General features: G+C 39.4%; 1 protein-coding gene across 1 annotated transcript in view; it reads left to right on the forward strand.

Moving 5' to 3' along the window:
- The window catches only part of TOX (thymocyte selection-associated high mobility group box), a 225,922-nt gene that overhangs the window by 175,028 nt on the left and 28,878 nt on the right, over positions 1 to 22,016 (forward strand). The window contains exons 4-5 of the mRNA XM_010582900.1: positions 4,728 to 5,006; positions 11,478 to 11,708. Of these exons, the coding sequence (XP_010581202.1) occupies positions 4,728 to 5,006; positions 11,478 to 11,708 (510 nt within the window). The remainder of the gene's footprint in view (positions 1 to 4,727; positions 5,007 to 11,477; positions 11,709 to 22,016) is intronic.

Here is a 22,016-nt window from a genome sequence, read left to right on the forward strand (position 1 = left end):
GAAAAAAATTATTTGCTTCCCAGAGCCACTTTCTGGGATGTTAGTTGAGTCCTGCAATTTGACTCTTTCTGCATCTTGCATGGGTTAACCAGCTTGTATCAGAAAGACAGATATTAGGGATTTTTTAATGCTGTATTCTATATCCTGTGAGAGATGAAGGATTCTATCTGAATGCTGTGTCAGATAAGAATATCAGTATTTTGTGGACTTTGGGGCACAATATTTCAAGAAGGATGAAGGTTATTGGACATACTCCAGCAGACAGCAGGAAGAATGATCAGAGGTGTAGAAAACACAGCATATGAAAAAAGTCTTCCAATCTTCAGGTTTAGTTGTTTAGTCTAAAGAAGAAAAAACTGAAAGGAAATTTGTAATAGCCTTCTAGTGTGTACAACTTTTCTGTAAAGAAGGAGAAAAACATTCCTCATGTCCACTGGGAGCAGAGCAAAAAAGTAGTAGGTTTAAATTACAACAAAGGAGATTTAGGTGAGACATTACGGGAAAAAGCCCTTTCCACTGTAAGGATAGTTAAGCACAAGAATTGCCTAGGGAGGTTATGAAGAGGTTAGACAAACATCTGTCAGAAATGATTTAGGTATAGCTAATCCTGCTGTGAGATAAAGTGTTGGACTAAATAACCTTTTGAGGTCCCTTCTAGCACTATTTTCTGTGATTCTGTGATTAGGGTACTGTACTCACATTGTCCTGAAGTAAGATGTTTCTGTGCAGGGATGGTATCACTGTATTCTGCATTGCATGCTTTGCTTTGTTTTTGCTTTAAGCTCATGGGGAGAACGATGGTCTAATGTTTAAAGCATTTTAGCTTTATTCTTAGTACCTCAGGAGCTTTGAGCAGGCCATTAGGAGCTTGTTTTCAGCCAGACAGCCCTGTTCTGTTTTAGCACTAAACATGTGCCAATAAGGGTTATCGGTACACACCTCAGAATTAGCGGCTTTTACTATTTCTTTTAACTTGCAGTCAAACACTTACATGAGTGGATGCTCAGTTTCTGCTTATAAGCGAAATGCAAACAGAAGAAAAAAATAGCCATGAAAAGAAATGTATCATAGCTTCCCCGTTAGTAAAACCAAAATAAAACCAGGCATGTTCTAAAGCTGAATATAACACAAGTTGTGAAACATCCTGGAACTGACAGATGGAGAATGATATTGAAGTGCCAGATATTATCATTATTATCTCATCAGAGAGACCATTGAAGGCGTCAGTTTAAGACTGTCCTTATCCTCTGTAACACTCAAACTCTTTAACTTTGTTCTTCCATTTGGCATTCTGCCATCCGGCAGGATTTGTATTCAGCTTTGCATTCGGAAGGAGTGTGTTCGCAATATTGCTTCTGCATACTGAATATGGCTCCAGCACTGCTACACATTGGTGGGTTTTGTAAAACTCCATCTGGAGGAACAAGGAATAGGAAGCTTCTGATTTTGAAGTAGTTTAAAAGAAATTGGTCATACTCTGCATGTAATGTTGACGGAGAGTGTGTCTGATTAATGCCACTGTTCCTGCAGAGATGAGGTCGTCACGGTGTTTGAAACAGGGGTGTGCGTACTGTCACGCCACAGCAGTGACCTGTGTGTGGTTTTCATGGGTGGGACTGTTCCTGAACCCAACAGGGAAGATGAGACAGTTCTTGGTTTGTTGATCTTTTAGGAGCCTGAAGGTTCACCATCACAGTGTAATCTCATAGCTTTTCACAGTTACGTGCTTAGCTGCCCATTCTTACTCAAGGAATGAGCAGTTTCCGTTTTCTTAGACAATCCCACTTTTTCACTAGGAGGGGGCAGGATGGAGGAAGGTAGGCTCTGTGGTGTGTGGCAGAGAGGTGAGCCAGAAACTTTATCTGCAGACGTGGATCCTCCTTGCTGAGGGCACAGCTCTGTGCGATGGACTTACACTGCCATGTGCTCTGCAGGCAGGTCCCTTAGGTGAGGGTTTCTGGCTTACCGCTTAAAAGGGAACATGTACTGTTAAACAGACTTACTTGCTGCTTTACACCTGGTTTTGTAAAGGTAGCCTGCTATTCATCTGATTTAAAAATTCAGAAGACAAGCTGAATTCCTGTGGAGAAAAAAAAAAAAAACAAAAAAAAAACCCCTGCCTTTTTTTTTCTACTGCACTACCTCATTTGCAGTCCTCAGAATTTCACTACTGAAGCGTTCTCTTGCAAAATTTTTATATATATATATATATATATACACACATATATATACACATGTGTTTTGTATGGGGGTACATCCAGTACCTTCCAGTTGGTGTCGTGTTATCTGAAAACACAGTGTATGTTCAGCACCGGAGCTAAAAGTGAATCACAGACTGTTTAAAAATATATGTTGTTTAAAGACGACAAACACAGAACATTCTGCAGTATCTATCTGATAATATTTGAAGCTCATATGAAGAGTTTTTAATAAAGGAGACATCATTTGAATAATAGCAATTGTATTATATTTTAGTTGGGGAAAAGTAATTAAAATTATAACCTTTGCCCTGCTTTCAGAGGCAGATGCTTTGCAAGTTCATTCAAACTAAGAGTTGTTGGGAGTTTCAAAGAGTGCTTGTTTCCTTCCTAGAGTTCACAAAATCATTAGGATGCGTATTCTTATTAAAAAGCGGTCGTGCTTTTCCAGCCTTCCATGCGGTGGTTTATTCCCAGCCCCGGTCCTGCACCACGAGGTGCTGCCCCGCAAGTGGGCTCAGCCCCTGCAGGGCGGTGGGCTCCCCAGGGAGGGCACACACCCACGCTGAGGGTCGAGCACTGCAGACAGAGTGAAGGGAAGGCTTTTGGAAGGGTTCTGCCTCCCTCTCCCCAGCACGCAAGGGACCACGTGGGTTTCCATCCCCTGCCCGCTCACCCCGCGCTGGCCAAGGGGGCCTGGGGCAGCCCACGCTCCCTCTCCCCCATCCAGCTTCGTGGACACAACTGTTCTGATACGGGTTGTCTGCCAGAGACAGAGATAATGATAGCTTTCAAGGCTAATGTGTTTGGCGAGGAGGGGAGCTGATACTGGAGGGGAGGGAACAAGAAGTCAGTAGCAGTCTTTAAAAATATAAATGTCTGCCAGGATTCAAATTTCAGCCTTCAATTGACTTCATACACTGCGCTGTCTCTGCTCCTCTCCTCCCGTGCTTTAGTAGTCATTAAATGAACTTGAACATGTTTGTATCGATAACCCTTTTTTACCAAAAGCAATTAATTTCTAAAGCAATATAAATACAGGTATAATTGTGATGTCACGTTGTCAGAAGCCATTTCAAATACTTTTCAGAGACACACGTACATGTAAAGTGGTAAGTATGCCATAACTAATGGTATTATTAGTTTGATTTACTGCCAGCCAGTCAGCTTTACAAAAATCAATCCCCAAGCTCATAAAGTATCTCCCTAAAATTGATAAATTTTTGCACTATCAATAATAAGAGAAAAGGTGAAGTTACAGGTTTATCTTTTCTTTTTCTGTGCGCTACTGGTTGAAAGGTATCTTACAGATTGCTGTGATATATAGGAGTGTGTGGATGAGACAGGTTATAGAAGTCACGAGTGATAAAAAGTTTTAAAAAAAAATCTGAGTGATCTTTAGACAATTCAGATGACATGTCTAACAAAGACTGTCAGTAGAATAAATGTGGTTATGTTAATATATTGAACCATTAACACATGTCCTTATCATAATGGAACTTACACAATGGTAGTTCCTGTCAGATTCCACTCAATACGTACAGCATGTTTGTCTGATGCACAGAAGGACAGCTATATCTATTTCATTTCAGCTCTGAATTGACACTTCAATTTTAAATCACCCACAGAACACCTTAGCTTAAATTTGAGCTTCTCCCTGATACTCTTTGCTATTTGTCATGTTTCCGTATGAGTATACTGAAAAGATGTTACAGGCAATCTGCTGTAGTGTGTGTATGGTGCATTTGACCTCTGGACAAGAAAGGAGTTTCATCCTCCAGTGCTTTTAATTCTTATCCTTACAGAGACTGAATTTGTTGCTTGCATTAAAATAGTATGTCTCGTTAATGCTAAGAAGCGGTGACCCACATAGCACAATGGATTCATTTGTCAATCCCGCGACTTCCAAGCTTTCCGTTCATATATGTCTTAGCAGCAAATCAACTCAGAAATCATTTAATCAGTCTATCAATGCATCCTTCTTGTCAGTCATATGAATCCTGAAAATTCCAGTATCTCATTGGACAGCACCAGGCAAAATAGATTTGGACCTAATACTAGATATTCAAACTCTGAAAACTGCAACTCCAAAATTCACAGCTCACACACACAAAAATCCAAAGGAAAAAAAGTAGGATCTGGAAATTGTCTTGAATTTTGAGGATATTCATGTTCTGATCCGGTTCTGAACTGCAGAGTGCAAACCTGTCCCTGTTCGTTAGCATTTCTGAAATACTCTACATGCAGTTACAGAAAGCAGTGCCCTTTTGTTCCCCTTTATAAAGAAACAAGCTTTCATTGCTTTTTGCTATTCCCATGGGCTGAGGCTAGAGCCTGCATAGTTTATAACAGTCAGTGTTATGCAAATGTCGATCATATCCTTACTCTGTTTATTTCCAGTATTTACATGTTTATTTAAGTACTTGCCATTTCTTTTAAGCCTTATATAGCCGATCAGGCCAACCGAGGTCTAAAGGAACAGAACACTTTATTAGTGATATGCTTAATACAGTTTTTTTCCTCTTGTAGATGCAAGATTTACGGAATACAGAAGGAGCCCAGTATAGTTCCCATCCTCAGATGGCAACCATGAGGCCAAGGGTTCAACCTGCAGATGTTAGGCAGCCAGGAATGATGCAGCACGGGCAGCTGACTACTATTAACCAGTCCCAGCTCAGTGCACAGCTTGGTTTGAATATGGGTGGAAACAGTGTTCCTCACAACTCGCCCTCTCCACCTGGAAGCAAATCTGCAACTCCTTCACCATCCAGTTCAGTCCATGAAGATGAAGGAGAAGATAGCTCTAAGGTAGGCTTAGATGCTAGGATTACTATGTAAATGGCGGATATTTTTAGGACCTGCTAAATGGATCGTATGGCCACAGTTATTAAGGTGATACTTTATACATTGTTGGTGGTTGACCTGAAGTGAATGAACAGTTATGAATACAGAACTTGTATTCCAGTCAATTCTTCAGGCAGTGTGAGTAAATGACATCATTCCTCTTCGTGAGAGCAAACTGGAAGCCTGTAAAACACTCAAAGGATAGCCATTCCTTTAGGACTTTAATATAAAGGTTGAGTTTTCTCACTTGCATAGAAGGGATGTTTGTTCCTAGTTAGAGATCAAGTTACTGCTATAAAAAGTATGAACAGCCTGTACAATATGCTAGTCTTTGCTACTTGGTCACAGGATGAGTAAACAGAACATCATAGCAACCAGAACAGAAAGTTCCTCTATGAACTTTAAAAATCTTACCTTGAAAAGCTTGAAGACCCATTATGCATTTATCCTTTGGGAGGTGCCAACTCCATCATGACATACTTAAGCTTCATTTTAGTGTCAGTACAGGCATGAAGTCATAATAGTCATTTACATATTAAATTTTTTTAAAGCATAAATGTTAATTTATATAGCAGGTTCTGCATGCAAAAACTTCCCAAACCTCCCAAAAATACACAAGTATAAAGGATAAATGTTAATTTATATAGCAGGTTTTGCATACAAAAACCTCCCAAACCTCACAAAATCCAGCAAACCTCCCCAAATACACACTTAATTTTGCAGACACAAAAGCTGATACACAAAAAGGTTGGGTCTTGGCACAAAGTCATCCCATAAACCAGGAACAGAGCATGTTGAAATTGAGAACTTCTTTAGCTCTATTTTATGGTCGCTACAAAATAGCAGTCCTGTAGTGTAGTGTGTACCATGTAGTGTACCATGGCCATGTCTTGTGGGGAAAAGTTGCAGACTTGCGAGGAATGTGAAGAAAACGTATTGTGAGACACTGAGGAGGTATAATCCGGTCAAGAAATGTAAGTCTGATTTGTTTTCAAATTATATTGTTTTTCATGCCTCAAGCTATAAAATAATCATGTAATTGGAGACATATGTTTTACTACATTTTGAATAAATTCTGATTCAAAAGTTTTATTTCAGGACTTTCCCCTGATTTCACAAACTTTAGGTTTTAAAAATTGCTGAATAATTCATACATTTTAAATGAGCGCTTCCTTACTGAGGGAGACATTAGAATGCAGCTATGTAAAAATAATTCCAGGCAGCCTTTACTTTTTCAGAATAATTTATTTGCTACTCTTGTTGCTTTGCTAATGTTTTTACATATATTGGTGGGAGTGTGCAAGATGCTCTAAAGTTCTGGAGAAAAGATCCACTCAAATAGTTAAGATATCCTTTCTGCTTCTATCAAATATTTCAGTTATTTAACCCATATTTTTCATGTAGTTTTTCACTGCAACACTTTGTGCTAGCAAAAGTGAGGGTTATGCTTTCATGCAGAGAGTACTCATCTGAAGCTAATGTTTTCAATAAAGAAATACTAAGCACTGCAGACCAAGTAAAACTTGGTCCTTTCTTGGTGGAAGCCAGTTTATATAGCGTTCAACTTTTTAACAAGCCATGTTATTTTGGAACACTCTCTTTAAAATTCTCTCATGCTCAGTCTAAGCAGAAAAAGGTGAGAAAAGGCACAACACATAACACGAAATTAAATTTGGTATGCTGAAGTTGATGCATTGCCTTAAAGTTCAATAATTATAATTTCTCTTCTAAGAGAAAAGTTTTAAAGGATATTAAATTTAGTTCATAATGACAGAGGGCTTAAATTTGTCTCTGACTAGTAGGGTTTTAACTGCAAGCTTGATGGGGGGCAGATTGTGCCATTCCTGTCTTCTGTGGGATTTCTTAGGTCTTTGTGAAAACGCCTGAATCTGGCCACCATCAGAGATGGGCAGTGGGCTGGCATGCCTGATCCGATGCAATGGTTCTGCTGTAGTTCCCTCCGTAAAAGACAAGAGGGCTTGAATTATTGGCGAAAGAAGTTAGTGTATTGTAGTTTATGATTTAAACCCCTCCGCTGTATATCTTTCTGTCACGTTGCTCTTGGAAGCTGCCAATGAATGGATACAGATACTTAGAATAAACCAGCTTTCTGTGAAGATCTTTCTCTCCAGCCACAACAGTATTACACTTTCTAAGAGCTGCTTCTGAGCGGCCTGAGAGAGGTCTTCTCATTCCAGAAATCCTCCTCCCAGTGAAAGGCGGCACTGGATGGGGACAGGAAGAGATAGAGCAGTCGTTCTCTCTCTTGTGAGAACCTCCATCTTTTGCCTGAATATAACTTTGCTAAATTTGGAGTTTTCTCTTTGTTTTATAAACTACCATAGAGATGTGTGGTATTACCTCATAGATCAGGGCCAGAGCTCATTAGTCAGTCCTTCAGTAGAAGCCCACGTGTTGCAGTCATGTAGTAGCTGCTGGAGCTCGCCACATTGGAGCAGCTTCATGAAGTCAGTAAGATGTTCCTGCCATGAGGACCATGTAAAAAACAACTGAATTCACTGTATTGTTAACAGCAACAGTGATGTTCTCCCTGTTTCACTAGCATGAGAAGATTTTTGCCTATGTACCAACACTGGTGAAAAAGAAAAAGTACATTTTCAAATTTCAAATGGTGGGAGGAAAACCACCTCCGTGTTGGATGACCTCCCTTGATTTATACCAGCTGAACACCCAGCCTTACATGTGAAAGAGAAGCCACTGGTCCTTTGATAGCAGATTTGGTAGAGAAATCCCTAACAACTATACCTATGTCTATCTAGAGAAAAAAATACAGAAATCTCAGTGTCCCGTTCATGTTTGCATGAATTTATAAAAAGAGGATGATGGAAAGTATGAACAAATATGTACATTATATACATTTGGACTAGAAATATAATTGTATCCCTAGTGAACCACTGATTTCCATGCATGGAGGAAATGACCATTTCAGCTTAATGTACATATTCCAAATGCCAGTAATAAGGAAACTTTACAAACTGTTGTAATTGTTCATGTACTGAGCTTCATGGATGTTCATTCTAAGGTAAATATTCAAATTGTTGTGAGCCTTATCCAACATACACAGAACTAATGGCAGCAGCTGCTAAATATTTTTTGGCAATACTCATTCTCATAAAGGCTCTTTCATATAGGCCTTTTGGACTTTAAACGTCATATATTCCCTTGCAAAAAAGGGAAAGGAGCTGCCTTATAGAGGGCTCAGTTGCCCTACACACTGCTGCTCTAAAACCAAGACAGCTGAGGTTGCTTGACCATAAGATCAGTGACAACAGTAGAATAATTAAAAGGCTATGTATATACAGTCAGAAAGCTGCTAGGTCCATGGAAATACGAAATGTAGTCTCAGACCAAGGATACTGTTTCTGCAAGTGGTGTACATCCCTAAGTCTCCTTAATTCTTCTAGATCTACTATGGTTAGAAGATAAAAAGAGGGAGAATTTAAAAAGCAGTAGTTGTAAGTAACTATAAAAACATTCTAAACAAAGTGACCACTTACCACATGCTTTATTCTGACCACTTCAACGCTGGAATATTACATTTATGTAATTCTTGCCATAATTCATACTGTTGGATCATTAAACATGTATTTGGTTATTGCCAAGCATAATTGTGAGCTACTGGAAGCACTACTGGTTCGCAAATATGTATTTCTTCATAGATGGATAATGGGGTTTTCTTCCATGCTCATTTGAATATCACTTATGAGAGAATCTCAAATAATGTATTTTAGAGGGAAGATAGTGAGAGGACTGCAAGTAGCAAGAATTAACTAACAGAAACACAATTACGAAAGAACTGCTGCAGCATATTCTCTTTATGTGGTAGAGGTTTTACAATATTTACTTTATATGATAAGAGTTATAAGTAGATTTCTATGTTGTCTGTTCAGCCTATTATGCAGATGGTGCTTGATTAAAATCTATTTTAAACTACAGCGATTACTGCAAGATAGTGTGCATAAAACAGCTCTCCTAGCTCCATTAAAGGCTTTGGTACTATTGCAGTTTATTTTAAATATGCTTATAGACATTTTCCAGCTTCTCAAGGGACATTTAGATATCAACGATGTGCCTTACTTGATAGTTTTAAATCCTACACTAGATATTCTTGTGATCTATTATGTGTGCAACATGGTTAATGTACACTTTTTTAAAGTGAAAGATTATTGCTTTCTTGTGATAAATAAGTTAAATACATCACCATAATTAAGCAATAAGCCATGACAGGAGGTGGATTACCATGAGCTAACTACATCTCCAGGGATTTTGAGGCACAAGTCTATGCCTAGCAGAATATATATGGTTTTTATTTTATTTCCCATCTGTCTCTGCTTTGGTGGTTAGAAGTGGAGTCTATGAAGCTGATAGACTGATGGGAGCATAAGGTAGGCCATCATCTCAGCCATTTGCAAGGTTATTAGTACTGGAATTCTGGTATTCTTTTTATTTCATTATTTTCATATAAGACAAACAGAATTTCCCCTGTGAGTACTCCCTTTTTAACAGTGGGGTTTTGAAGTCTCTTGATCATTCAGGTTGGAGAATAAGATTTTAGAGCTGTTCTCAGAACAGCTTACCAGATGACATTTTACACAGGTTTCTGCAGCATATCACCTAGTTTAAGAGTAGTTTAAGTAATGTGGTTTCCTAATATACAGAGAACTTTTAAATCTCATTGGTCCAAAAATACTCTGAAAAGAGGAAAGCTTTAGCAAATAATAGAGGTAAAATTTTAAGTATAGCCCAAATTATTGTCAAGCCTCCTTGCTCATAGATTTTGCACAGAACTGTCTGAAGAGTTTAGACTGATATTGCCGAATTAACTAGGGAGCCCTAGTTAATTACCATTCAGCTGGTAGTTTTGTGTACCCTGTAGAATGAAATAATAGCAAGAGACTAAAAGTTGGATAACTTAATAATGGGTAGCACCCTGCTTCTGTTTTTCCATATTTTCCGAATGCTGCCAATAGGCTCCATGTCCATTAACCTTGTATTAAAGATATATCTATTGTAACATAATGCTCAGGAAACAAGGAACTTCGTTTTCAAACTGTGGTCGTCACTTTGATGCTGTGTTTAGTAAGCCACAGAGATCCAGGTTGTTCACTGTAGTCACCTGGGCCCTGTTGGACACCACACAGTGATGTATATAGAAAAATGAAAAAGTTTTTTGCTCAAAATGAGAATTTCCAGCCATTTTCTTCATGCAGTTCCACTGATTTGAACACCTGTGTTCTCCTGTGTCACTTGATATGCATTATTAAAAAATAATGATACAAGGATGTGATAAAAGTCATGCCTAGTAAATCCTTAGCCTAGAGCATACCTTTTATGCTCTTGATCTTCTTGTACTTCAAAATGCTTATGATGCGCAGTACTCTGGCCATGCCAACAAGAGAAAAAAGCCTTTGAACCCTCTGGTAAGATCACACATCATTGCTACAGATATAGTGAATTAAGTGATCATATCAAGAGAAGCTGCTTTGACACGGAGCTCCAATCTGTTGAAGAATCAGGACAGTGTCCCTTTATGTGCTTGTAAGTCACCTAGGAAAGTAGGGTGCTTTGGTGATCAGGGTCTCTGAGCTATTCAGTGGCAAAGCATAGTTGCATTGAAAAAAATTGCACAAATGCTCATGTGCAGTTTTTTTCAGGTGGTACACAAATAACGCACATGCACTTTTCTTTATATACTCTTTCACTCCTTTCCTCAAACTATTTGCTTTTACATGAGCAGAAGGAAAAACTATGCAGCTAAATCCAGATGGACCAGAAATGATACTCCAAAGCGGTGTAAACTGTGTGTACTAGTAAAGCTTTGTTTCTTTGGATTTTAATTAAAAGGTGTGCAGGGGAATGTCTATAATTTGAATCATTTTATTCACGATCAGATTCTCTTCAAATTCCCTGAAAGGTGTCCCACCAGCTGCAGTAGAAATTGATTTGAACACTAGTCTGGAGTAGTTCTAGGAAAGGGTGAGGATAAGGAAAAGGGAGAAATGACAGTGTTCCTGCTGTCTGCAGGTAGTTCATGTGGTTGAACTGGTCGTCAGGCTATAATGAAGCTAATTTCATTTGAATTTACTCATTATATGCATGTTATAGCCATTAGCAATAAAACTTACAAGAGGTGAAAAGATGACCAGATGAACTATAAATAAGATTATAACAATTAAATGAAAGCAAAATATAAAGCACTTTGAGGGGAAAAAGTTACATAATCTGGAATACTTATGAATTTTATACATGTGACTAAGTCAGATGGTGTCAACATTTGGATTATCAAAGACGGCAACTAAAATTCCATTTTTTCATGCAAAATTCAAAATCTCTGCCTATCACAGAAGCAATAATGATGGGTGGACTGAAGTAAATTAGCTTTTTTTATAGTACTTCTCTAATTTTATGTTACAGGTCAATGGTGGAGAGAAGAGACCTGCTTCAGATATGGGAAAGAAACCCAAAACTCCCAAAAAGAAGAAGAAGAAGGACCCAAATGAGCCACAGAAGCCTGTGTCTGCCTATGCATTATTCTTTCGAGACACTCAAGCAGCCATCAAGGGCCAAAACCCCAATGCTACTTTTGGTGAAGTCTCTAAAATTGTAGCTTCAATGTGGGACGGCTTAGGAGAAGAACAAAAACAGGTACAAAATGTGCTGTAGCTCAGAGGCTTTGTTTCAGGAAAGTGTTATCATCAGGGTCATCTAAACACTGTAGGCAGTTTCTTTTGTTTGCTGGGATGAAACTTGAATATGTGCCATCTCAGGAATATGATTTAAAGAGACTGAGATAAGGAGAGTATTGTTTCATTTCTTCTCTATGAAACCACTAGAAGAGATATTTTTTTAGTTTTGGGGTGTGACACAAGCTTTAGGATTATATTTAGGATAGTTTTATACTGAAATTGGGGGGCCTAATATTTTTTGATGGCATTGTCCTGTCTATGACACTGTGGTGTAGGAGGACCTTGCTGCCAGCAATTGTATCTGTGCAGTGGGACCTGACATATATCCAAGCTCCTAGTTGCAGGTGTTTCCATGCCCCATGATGCCAGAAGGGGAGCTGGGCTCACTTCTTCTCCCAACTCACCTGGCTTTGATGAGAGGAATTACAGATGTGTTGACCCAAAGAGACATAGGGTGGACGCTGGCAAATCAACAGTGTTCTGGGGTATCCTCCAGCATACATGTGGGCTGTGGCAATCACATCTCATAGTTAACTTCCATCTTCTGTGGAAAGGCCTTGATTCTGCAACAAGGTTGGCAGAGCTGGATCTGAACCTTTAAAGAATTTCTTCCGAGTCAGTTGGACGCCATGTAAAAGTAGGCAACTCTGGAAGCTCATCCCATTCATGTGGTGACAGTTGGCAAATACCATTCATCCTTGTTGTAGCAAACCATTGCTTTTCTGTTGTTATTGGTTGCATTTTTACTAACTGCCAACAGATTGGATTGGGCAGATAAAGAAATGGGAGCTTTAAGAAAGAAACAGATATGGAGGGAAAGGATATGCTCAGTAAGAGTTATACTGGCTGCAGGAGACCTGGGTGGGGGTTGATGTCCACACAGAGAGAGGAAAAGTACTGGGACAAAACTGCATCTCATTCATTCACACTGAGCATATAATTATTACACAATTATACTTAATAAGGGTAAGAATTAAAAGGAAAATATTGCTATGAGTTTTTGGTAGGTAAACTCATTTGGACTAGGAAAAAAAGGTTTTCTTTGCTAATAACTGGGTGGTGTAGGTACATCTAGATCCCTGTTAAAGATAACAATGTAATAGAAATCAAGATTTGGCACTCATTGACTAACTGAAAAAAAACAACAGCTTATTCTGTCTAGTATCCACTGTTGAATAAGGTCAGCATTTGGAAGGTTTAGCTGGAGGAAAGGTAACTTTCTGAACACAGGGGTCAGAGAATTCACTTGGCTTGGCACATTAAGGTTATTTTGTTTTGTTGTCTCTTCCTTCTGCCTTTTTTAATATGTCCAACAAAGGCCAAGGTTACATCCTTGGTCTGACAGGTTGTTTAGAGCTTCCCAGTACAGCAGTTCTCTCACAGTCAAACATTAGGTTTTGGGACCATGATGATGAATGTTCACTTTTGACTCAGAAAAAATACTGGCTATGTTTTTAGTTAAGTTCACAAGCAAGAGGTTTTGATGCCATTCCTCCTTGTCCCACATACCTGCCAGCCAGCAGGAGGGACAGTGCTGAGCCGCACCAGGAGTAGCCACTGCTCAGCAGACTGCCCAAACGTGCAAGAAGCAGCCTGCTGTCCCTGCTGTGCTCGGCCAGGACCTCTGGCCAAAGCTGAGAAACTGTAGACTGTGGTATCTGGCTTAAATTCATTCCTACTCCAAAGAAAGGTCCTTGCCCAGAATCACTCCCTGTGTTGAAATCTGGACATCCAAACACATACCTCAGGAGTGCTGCAAGTAGTTAGATCTGTATCTTGGACCCATCTTGCTTGCCTGTTGGATTGTGGATCCAAATTTTCCTGAAATGGTGAAAGGCAGAGACCTGGACTTCTCAAGAGCCTGCCTCTCTAGTTAATCTTACATCCCTCTAGTGATGACATCAAGCAAAAATTATTTATTTACCCGGATCTAGTGCTTGGTTTTCTCCACCATTTTTCATAATGACCTTTAATTTGTGGCTGTTGCAGTGTTGCAGTTTTTCCTTCCATAATATTTGCTCCACTTACAACGCAGAAGACTTGACTTCATGAATAATGTTCCAAGACCATATAATGGAAATAAACCTAAAAGACTCTAGAATGCACGTTTCCTTTGAGCTTATCATGTTAGTAGTGCCAGCAGAAAATTGAAGTATTTCCATAGAATTCTGTTTAAGAAAAGTGCATAAACCCCTAAATTTCCAGCTTTAACTTGGATCTCCTGTTTGTGGTTGAAAGCAATAATTAAATAAGTCCTACACTGGAACAGCAGAATAAAATTTATGTTCATTATCTCTGTTGTCCTTAATTTAAGTTGGAACCCATCAGAATGATGTGTTTTGGAATCCACATGACACATCCATGAAAAAATGGCTGCAACTAGACTTTTAAGCCACATTATTCCAAGAGTTTGGGTTAGCATATCTTTGTTGCCCTTTGACTCATTTTGCCTATTCATTATCATCTATTAAGCACATTGTTAAAACTCCAGGCCCAGGCCCTTTCTAATCTAGCACTGTACAAAAAGAATAAAAGATAGTCCCTATTTAAAAAAATTGGCAATCCTATTTTCTAGAATAAATTTAAACTCATTCTTTATTCCATTAGGGATCTAATAGTACAAAGTAATGATTACAAGACATCTTAACTGACTAGATAGTCTGTATTTTAAAGGCCTAATTTTTCAGATCCAGAGCATTAGTAACTGTTATGAAACCCATGTCTCTGCTAGGAAAATTGGACTCTAAAAATACAAATGATTAATGTAGCATTTGGTATTTGGCATTGAAGAAGCTTCAGAAATTCAAAAATAGTTAAATAAAGAAACAATAACATCATTAGAGGAATACTTTATTGATGAATTATACTTGCTGAAAGGATTCAATTATCATAAAGCTTCTGGCTTTTATGTTTTGGAAGCTAATGCTTATTCTGGAATTCAAATAGAATTATGTTTCCAAATTATGTTTCCTGAATTGGAACTCCTTTTACTATTTAAATAGTAAATATAAATGAATCAGAAAGTAGAACATAATGCAGCTATTGAGAAAGAAGAATAACCTCATGTTTTCATGCCAAAATGAAATCTTCTTTGTTCCTACGACCTGAGCCAGCTTTTTCTGAAATGCATAGAATTCTTCTTGTTTATTCCTGAAGATTGACCACAGAATAAATAACGGTATTGAAACTCAGTACAGTAACAACCTAAGGGCAGTATATGCATGTCCAAGCCTTTGCAACAAAATTTTGATAACCTGACATATTAGACTGTAGCTTGAAAGGTTTTGTGCAAGAACCACGTATGTTTTTCAAACTGTGAAGAAACTAGGAAAATGTTGTTTGAGAAAATAGGATTTGAATGACAAAAAAGGAAGCGTTATTATGAACTAGACGACAGTGGGTGCCTTACTGAAGTTGGCAGGGAGTTATAGTTAAAATGGATCACACTCTGATGCTGTTACCCTGAGAATATTGCAATTTATTAGATTAAAGCAGATACTGGTGTACTTCCACTCTCATGTTACGATATGAAGACATTTGCATTTTAGGATCATATGCTGTAACTATTCCCATTAATTTCAGAGTAGAAAGGCCATTTCCAAACAATGCTGGTGTGTGTGCCTGTGTTTTGTTTGTCCAAACCTATCTACACAGAGGAGTCTAGAAATTAAAAGGACTTCAGTGATCATGGTGGACTTCGTCATGGTTTCTTTTCAAATTCTGAATTGGGGACAATAATTACACATGATCAGAAGCAGGGACTCTGCATTTTCCTTCATTTTTCACTGTAAATGTTTTCTGAAACTGTTCAGATTAATAAACCTGTGAATGGAAAGCAGCTGTAGCAGTAGTATGTTGAGGTACATTCTCCTCAGTGCTGTAGCCATAGCACAGGGATGTTTTCAGTGCCTTTTCTAGTTCCTCTCTTATGATCACAAACACTGTTTTCTCCTTAGTCAGTACTACACTTCTGTGCATCCCATTTTTGTAGCTTATTTATGTACATCTTTGCCCTTTGCACACATTTTTACTGCAAAGGGGAGAAAAACACCCCCCAGGAAAGAGGGTTCAGCATGCTAAATGGTCAAGTCTCTGGCTTTCAGACAGAATGCTGGTTCAAATTGGGTAAAAAGGCTACTTAGGTCATTTTCTGTCCTTAAATGAAAAAGGAAAGTCATTTTAAATCAGTACCAGATGTGTGTGTACTAAATGAACCTTAAGTTTCTAATTGGAGTCCTAGTAAAGCTGTAATAGATGTGGCAAATTACAAACAAAATGTTCTTGTTTACATTAGTGTAACTTTAAAACTTCAGCCAAAGACCTTAATAAATGTGCTATTATTCTAAAAATGGAATTGAATGTCTATTCAACATTCAACAGAATTAATCTCTGGTGTAACTTCAGTGACTTAACTGGAATTCTAGCAGGAATGAATTTGGCCTCCTATGAACAGCTTAGTGTGCATACATACATATGTGTGTGTGTGTGTTTACTTAAATGTTGAACTGGCCTTGCAGCGGGAAGAAGGATGGATTCACCTAGGGGACCCAAAACTTAATGATCAGAAGAAGCAGGTGAAGTGACTGTTTGAGTGCTGTAACATATGCTTTCTTTCAGGCTGCATAATTCATATGCAGTAATATTAGCTGCAACAGTTCAGCTCAATAGCAACACCTCATTATTTCATCCCTCAGTATTTATTCCTATGTTTGACGCCTCATGAAATTACTGTTAATGTGTTTATATAAGGGCAGATCTGACACAAGTGGGAAGAATTTAATTTCCCACTCATTCTTTCCTGCTGATGTGTCCTCTTCCCTGGTAGAAGTGGCAAGTGTAAATAGTTAATTTGCTTCAATTATGAGCCTGTCCTGCTAAATTAGAAGCAGCAGGAATATGAAGAGCCAGAATTACACTTATGAGGCAGCTGACAAATCCTTGGAGCTCACAAAATCAAATCATTTACTCCTCATTGGTGCTCAAAGACCCACTAGATAAAAGCTGCAGTTTATTCTTTAACATCTGATGGGACTTGGATTGTATGTTACCAATACTTAAGTAAATTGAAGTCCACGTGCATTAGTATCAACATTTGTGATGCTGTTACCATTTTCGCTATAACCCACAAGCTTTCAAGGGTTTCTATTTTGGTCACTAAAAATAACCCAGACTGATCTGGGCATGAAAAATAATGAAGCGTGTTTTAGAAGTTTCTCTTTTGATCACAGGGAAGTTTTAGATGTAGCAGCACATTATCCAGTGCCAGGATGAATCAGGTAGATCAGGAGGGGGTTTACAAGTAATGCTGGCCAACACTTCATGTCTCCAAAGCTTCTCTTGTGATGCAAGACACCACTAGTCAGATCAAAATGGATCCAAGATCAGTGTTTCAAGAGGCCTTGGCTCTGCCTGGCCCCTGGGGACACCTAACCTAGCTCCTCCTCCCTCCCAGGGTGCAATGCCGTGTTGCTGTCCCATCGCTTGACGTAACAAATGAGCTCATCCCATGGGTGGAAGAGCCATCGTGTCTCTGTTGTGTGGCTGTGCATTTGGGTTGCCCAGTGTCAGGATGTCAGACAGTTCAGGGGACTGCAGTGTGTTGCTGAAATAGCTCCAGAGGATAAGCAGACCGTCAGGTCAAGGTAGTCAGTAGCATTTTGAAAACATAAATTTACAGTTTGTTCACTCTTATATATGCTCATATACTCACACAGATGTTTGTTTACCTACTTCTTGTTCCCCCTTTAAAAAGGACATTTTTTTAAAAATTATGTCCCTGCTAATGAAGCAATCTCCAAGGAATAACTTTAACACTTGTAAAAGGATGAGAATGTACCTTCAGTTTAGTAGATAAACGACCACGCAAGGTTTAAATTTAGCTTTGTTTTATTTTTGTAATTGAGAAGAGGAAGCGAAGGCACATCTGTGTGTGCACACTGCCAAAGTGACTTACAAGCAAAATGGATTCAGGAATAGGCAGAACAGACAGCTACCTGCACCGGCAGTCACTTTTACCAGTGTTGCGCCTTAGACTTGTTTGGGAGATCCACTGTTTTTCTTGACAAATTTCTGTATTGAAATTGCATCTCTACCTTTTGAAGCTCTAGGTGAGTGCATCAAGAGTTTTAAACAACTGATCCTCACCCTGGTGTCTGCTCCTTCTCCCTTCCTCTGCAAGCTGCTAGGCTTAATGAGCCAGAACACAAATGGGCCAAGAATAGGCACGCATACTCACAGATACAAACTCATGTCTATGTATATATATGTACATATATATAAATTTGTATCTTCAGATTGTTCTGTTGCCCTGGCTTCCACAGGACCAAACCTTGAACCCCTTAATTTCCACTGACTTTAGAAGGAGGCAGTATCAGGCCCCCTGTTTACAATCCATTTTTGCTGCAGGACTTCTGGCAGCTGGCCCTTCCCACTCCCACCCAGAGCTGGGCTGAGCAAGACCATGCTGTACACTCGGGATGGGAGACCTTCCCCTCTGCTGCAAAAAAAATAAAATTAATGTAGGTCGCCACAGGAGCTGCCGCATCTTACTCTGTATAGGGTAATACAGGCTATCGTCTGCTGGCGTCCTGCCCAGCCCACCTGGCAGCTTGGTCTTCCTGCAGCCTCCCAGGAGCACTGAAGTCATGGGCAACATCAGACACCCCCCTGACCGGGGTGAATTTCTAATATCTCTTTGCTACATACAATAGACACGGCTTCTAGATAAATATCGCACATGGCCGCCGAGTTATGAATGTTGACTGGAACTGCACTTCACCTTCTTGTTGTGCTTGGAAGGAGCTGGGCCAAAAGGACCCTGCATTTCAAGTACTGCCACAGCAACACGCATAAGTAATAGCCTTAATTTGCTAGTCATTCTTCTTCCCCACCCTTTACCCATACATTCAAGCTCGATAGGAACATGGCTTTAAATCCTTTGTGTACAAAACTGGGTTTAGGCCCAATTATTGTGCTCCATTCAGGCTCACACCCTTATTTTAAACAGGAAGAATACCAGCAAGTGCAGATAATCACAACATAAATCATATGTTTAATGTCATTTGTTTTGTACCCAACTTTCATCCAACATGCTTCTGATAAAATGTACAGTCCCTCTCCTGTAAGCTGCAAGCATCAAGCCTATAAGGTCAAATTTAGGCCTGGCGCAAATGCCTGCAATTTCCAGTGATCTCTGTCGAGTCTCGCTGTTTGTGAGAGAGCTGAATTTGGCCTGTGATCTTTCCCCTGCATGCCAGAAAGACTGAATTCTTTCCCCTAAGCCTCTAATATGTCATCAGTGTCTTTTTCATGCTCTACAGTCAAAGAGACTGCTGAGCCATATAGCTAGCCCTGGGCCTCTTTCTATTACTGTATGTACCTAGATTAAAAATCAAACAGTAACATATTTCAGTATCCATTAAGCAATTCTGAGGATTTTTTTTTCTGACTGCTGTGGGAATATCTCTTTCCATATTTTAGACGAGTGTGTGCAGCTCTAGGTGCCTTTGCTGCAAAATCAGAAGATTAAAACTAGAGATACGTCTCCCACTTGGAAAAAATACAAGTTTTCTCTATGATCCTAGGTATGTAGGGCCAGGAACGACAATCTGAATGTGGAATTTAATTCTGGATTGCAGACTACTGTATTTTATCAGATGCCATTCTTGTAACTGTAGCCTGTGAAAATGACACTCCCATGGGTAATAACACTGCAGAGACCAAAAAGACAAAATCGGTCATGTTGCTTTTTTATTTGCTATTTTTGCATATACTACTTTTGTGGGTTTATGGAACACTTCCATCCAAACAAATGTGGGCACCTTTACATCATTTTAAAAAGACAAATATAACTTGTTTGCAAGTGTCAGCTCTAAGGAGACGTCCACAAGACAAACTGAAAACTTCTCCTTCTTTGTCATCCTCGTACCAGCTATTTAGGCAAAGCCAGGGAAGTAGCATGGTTCTTTGTAATGTGCTTTGTCAGCTAGGAGACACAAAGCCTTTTCAGACTACCATGAGGCACAAATTCTGAAAGTGTCTTTTTCTCCTAAGAGCATCAGTCAGTTTAATTCACTGTCTACAAGTCTCTAGTATCAAAGGGGACTGTAGTTCAGTGGTGTCTTCTTCCATTAGCACCTGATACTCAAAACTGAGGACGTTTGCAGATATTTGCATGCCTGTTTTGGCTCTTGTGATGATGACTGGGGGAAGGGAGATCTGTTCCCCTAAGCGAACAATGGTGCAAGCCACATGGGACAGGGCAGGAGTCCTGCTGCATAGTGTGTTGTGATGTGTTGATAATTCTCCACAAGCAAGTTGAGAAGAAGTTCATTGGGAAAAGATGAGTAACCAGAACAAAAACTTGGCTCAAGGCATTACAGGTGTATTTCAGTTATATATATATCAGTGATGAGTTTCATATTATCCAACATGTAGAAGACCACAAGGAGACACAAAGCCTGCCTCAAGGAATTTATGATCCAGGAGTACAAGACCTAAGCAGCAGTTAAAATATATAAAGCAAAACATGACCAGAAATCGGCATCATAAAACAGAAGTGCAGATGTTCTGCTGTGGTTTTAATTTGGTAAATCTAGTATTTGTGAGTGCTTGTGGCTAACCATATAACCCACAACCCCTCTATCTCCAAATGAAACTTCAGGGCACTCAGCTTACGAATTGTGTATCACTATTAATAAATAGAGTTCAGCCCTTAATGTAGGCTGCTACAGCACCGGTAGCCCACATTTATGGTCAGCCCAGGGAACCTGAGCTAAAGGGTCCCAGTGTACCCTGGGCTGGTACCAGGCTGTTACGTTAACAATGGGGGAGCCCAGGGCATTCGTTTTCCCCAGTGACCTAATCCAAATGCTATATTATATACTTACATGCACAAGGTAGAGTTTCATGCTTAGTCCTTTTGGAAAGTATCTTCTACATTGCTGCATGCTTTGCTAAACAGTGTAAGGGAACCTGAAGCTACCTTACTGGGTGCACTTTGGAAATGTAATTAAATAGTAAACTAAGAACCTGTGTATTATGCTGTGTAAATTTGCATTCGTGAAGCACAGTAGGAAAATAATGCCAGCAGGTTCCATTTGTAGACAAATGAATGTAATCTTGGTGTTTTGGGGTTTCTATAACAAGCTGAAGAGAATAAGAATAAATTAAGCTGACCTATCCTGCATATACAGAAATAATGTTTTTTCTGCCAGCATTCAATTTCCACAACTGGGACAATATAGAAAATAAAATATTGTGTAAGGAAACAAATCTGCTGCTGAATCAGAATGGGCCTTTACTGCCTGAATGACAATCAGTTGACATTCAATTATCATGTTAATTGAATTAAAGTGAGCTAGAAATGACTTAATTCCATAAGTATGTGCTCCTGTCAAGTTACTTATTTAATAATTGTTGCTTGCTTGACGGAGGAGGGGAAAATGACCTTATAAGAGATTTCTGAGATGTTAAAATTAAATATTGCCACTATACACAAGCAACAGAACAGAAGCCTGCTTCTTGTTACAGGAAAAATGTTAAATGTGTTATTGGAAATTATGTGTTTCATAATTTGGCACTGTATTAAGCATGAAACTCAGAAGAGCTTCAGCCATTTTCTAGAGCACACTTGAATGACAACACAAGCCTTTTTCCTTCCCAGAAACACTGCAGGGATGCAACTCTGTATACTGACTGCAGTGCAAAACTATTTAAGCCTGAGGGCTAAAAATTCTCACAGCTGCAAAAAAAAAAGAGGTTGGGAGGGGCAACTGACTTGCTCATACCTGTTTGAGGTGCTGCTACAAATTGCTGAAGACGCTTCCCACTTGCCCTGCCTTCATAAGCCCCCAGTACAAGTCCAGTCTAGCACAAAGTCAGTGAACTGGTACCCACTGCCAGGGCCATATAATTTGCCTTCATAGAAAAATATTGACCGCCACACCTTGTTGTTAGTCATGAAAATGAACAACTCCCCAGGAAGGCAGAACTTACCCTAAATTTTAGTATAAGCCAGGACCAATCAGAATTTCCAAAACTAGCATGAGCATCATCAACCTACTTTTATGCTGACCTAAAGAGCGGGCATCTTTGAAAGGACAACAGCGTATAGACAGTGAGAGCTCAAGCTGTTGTCCTCAGAGGACATGCCAGTGCCCTTACAAAGATGAAGAGAGGTGAGCTGACCACCCTCCAGACAAGCCAGCCTGTGAGGACTGTTCTGGCCAATGCAAAACATCCAAGCAGGCTGGGGTCATCAAAAACC

This window comes from Haliaeetus leucocephalus, unplaced genomic scaffold, assembly GCF_000737465.1.
Source record: "Haliaeetus leucocephalus isolate CR32 unplaced genomic scaffold, Haliaeetus_leucocephalus-4.0 Scaffold858, whole genome shotgun sequence".
Lineage (NCBI taxonomy): Eukaryota > Metazoa > Chordata > Aves > Accipitriformes > Accipitridae > Haliaeetus > Haliaeetus leucocephalus.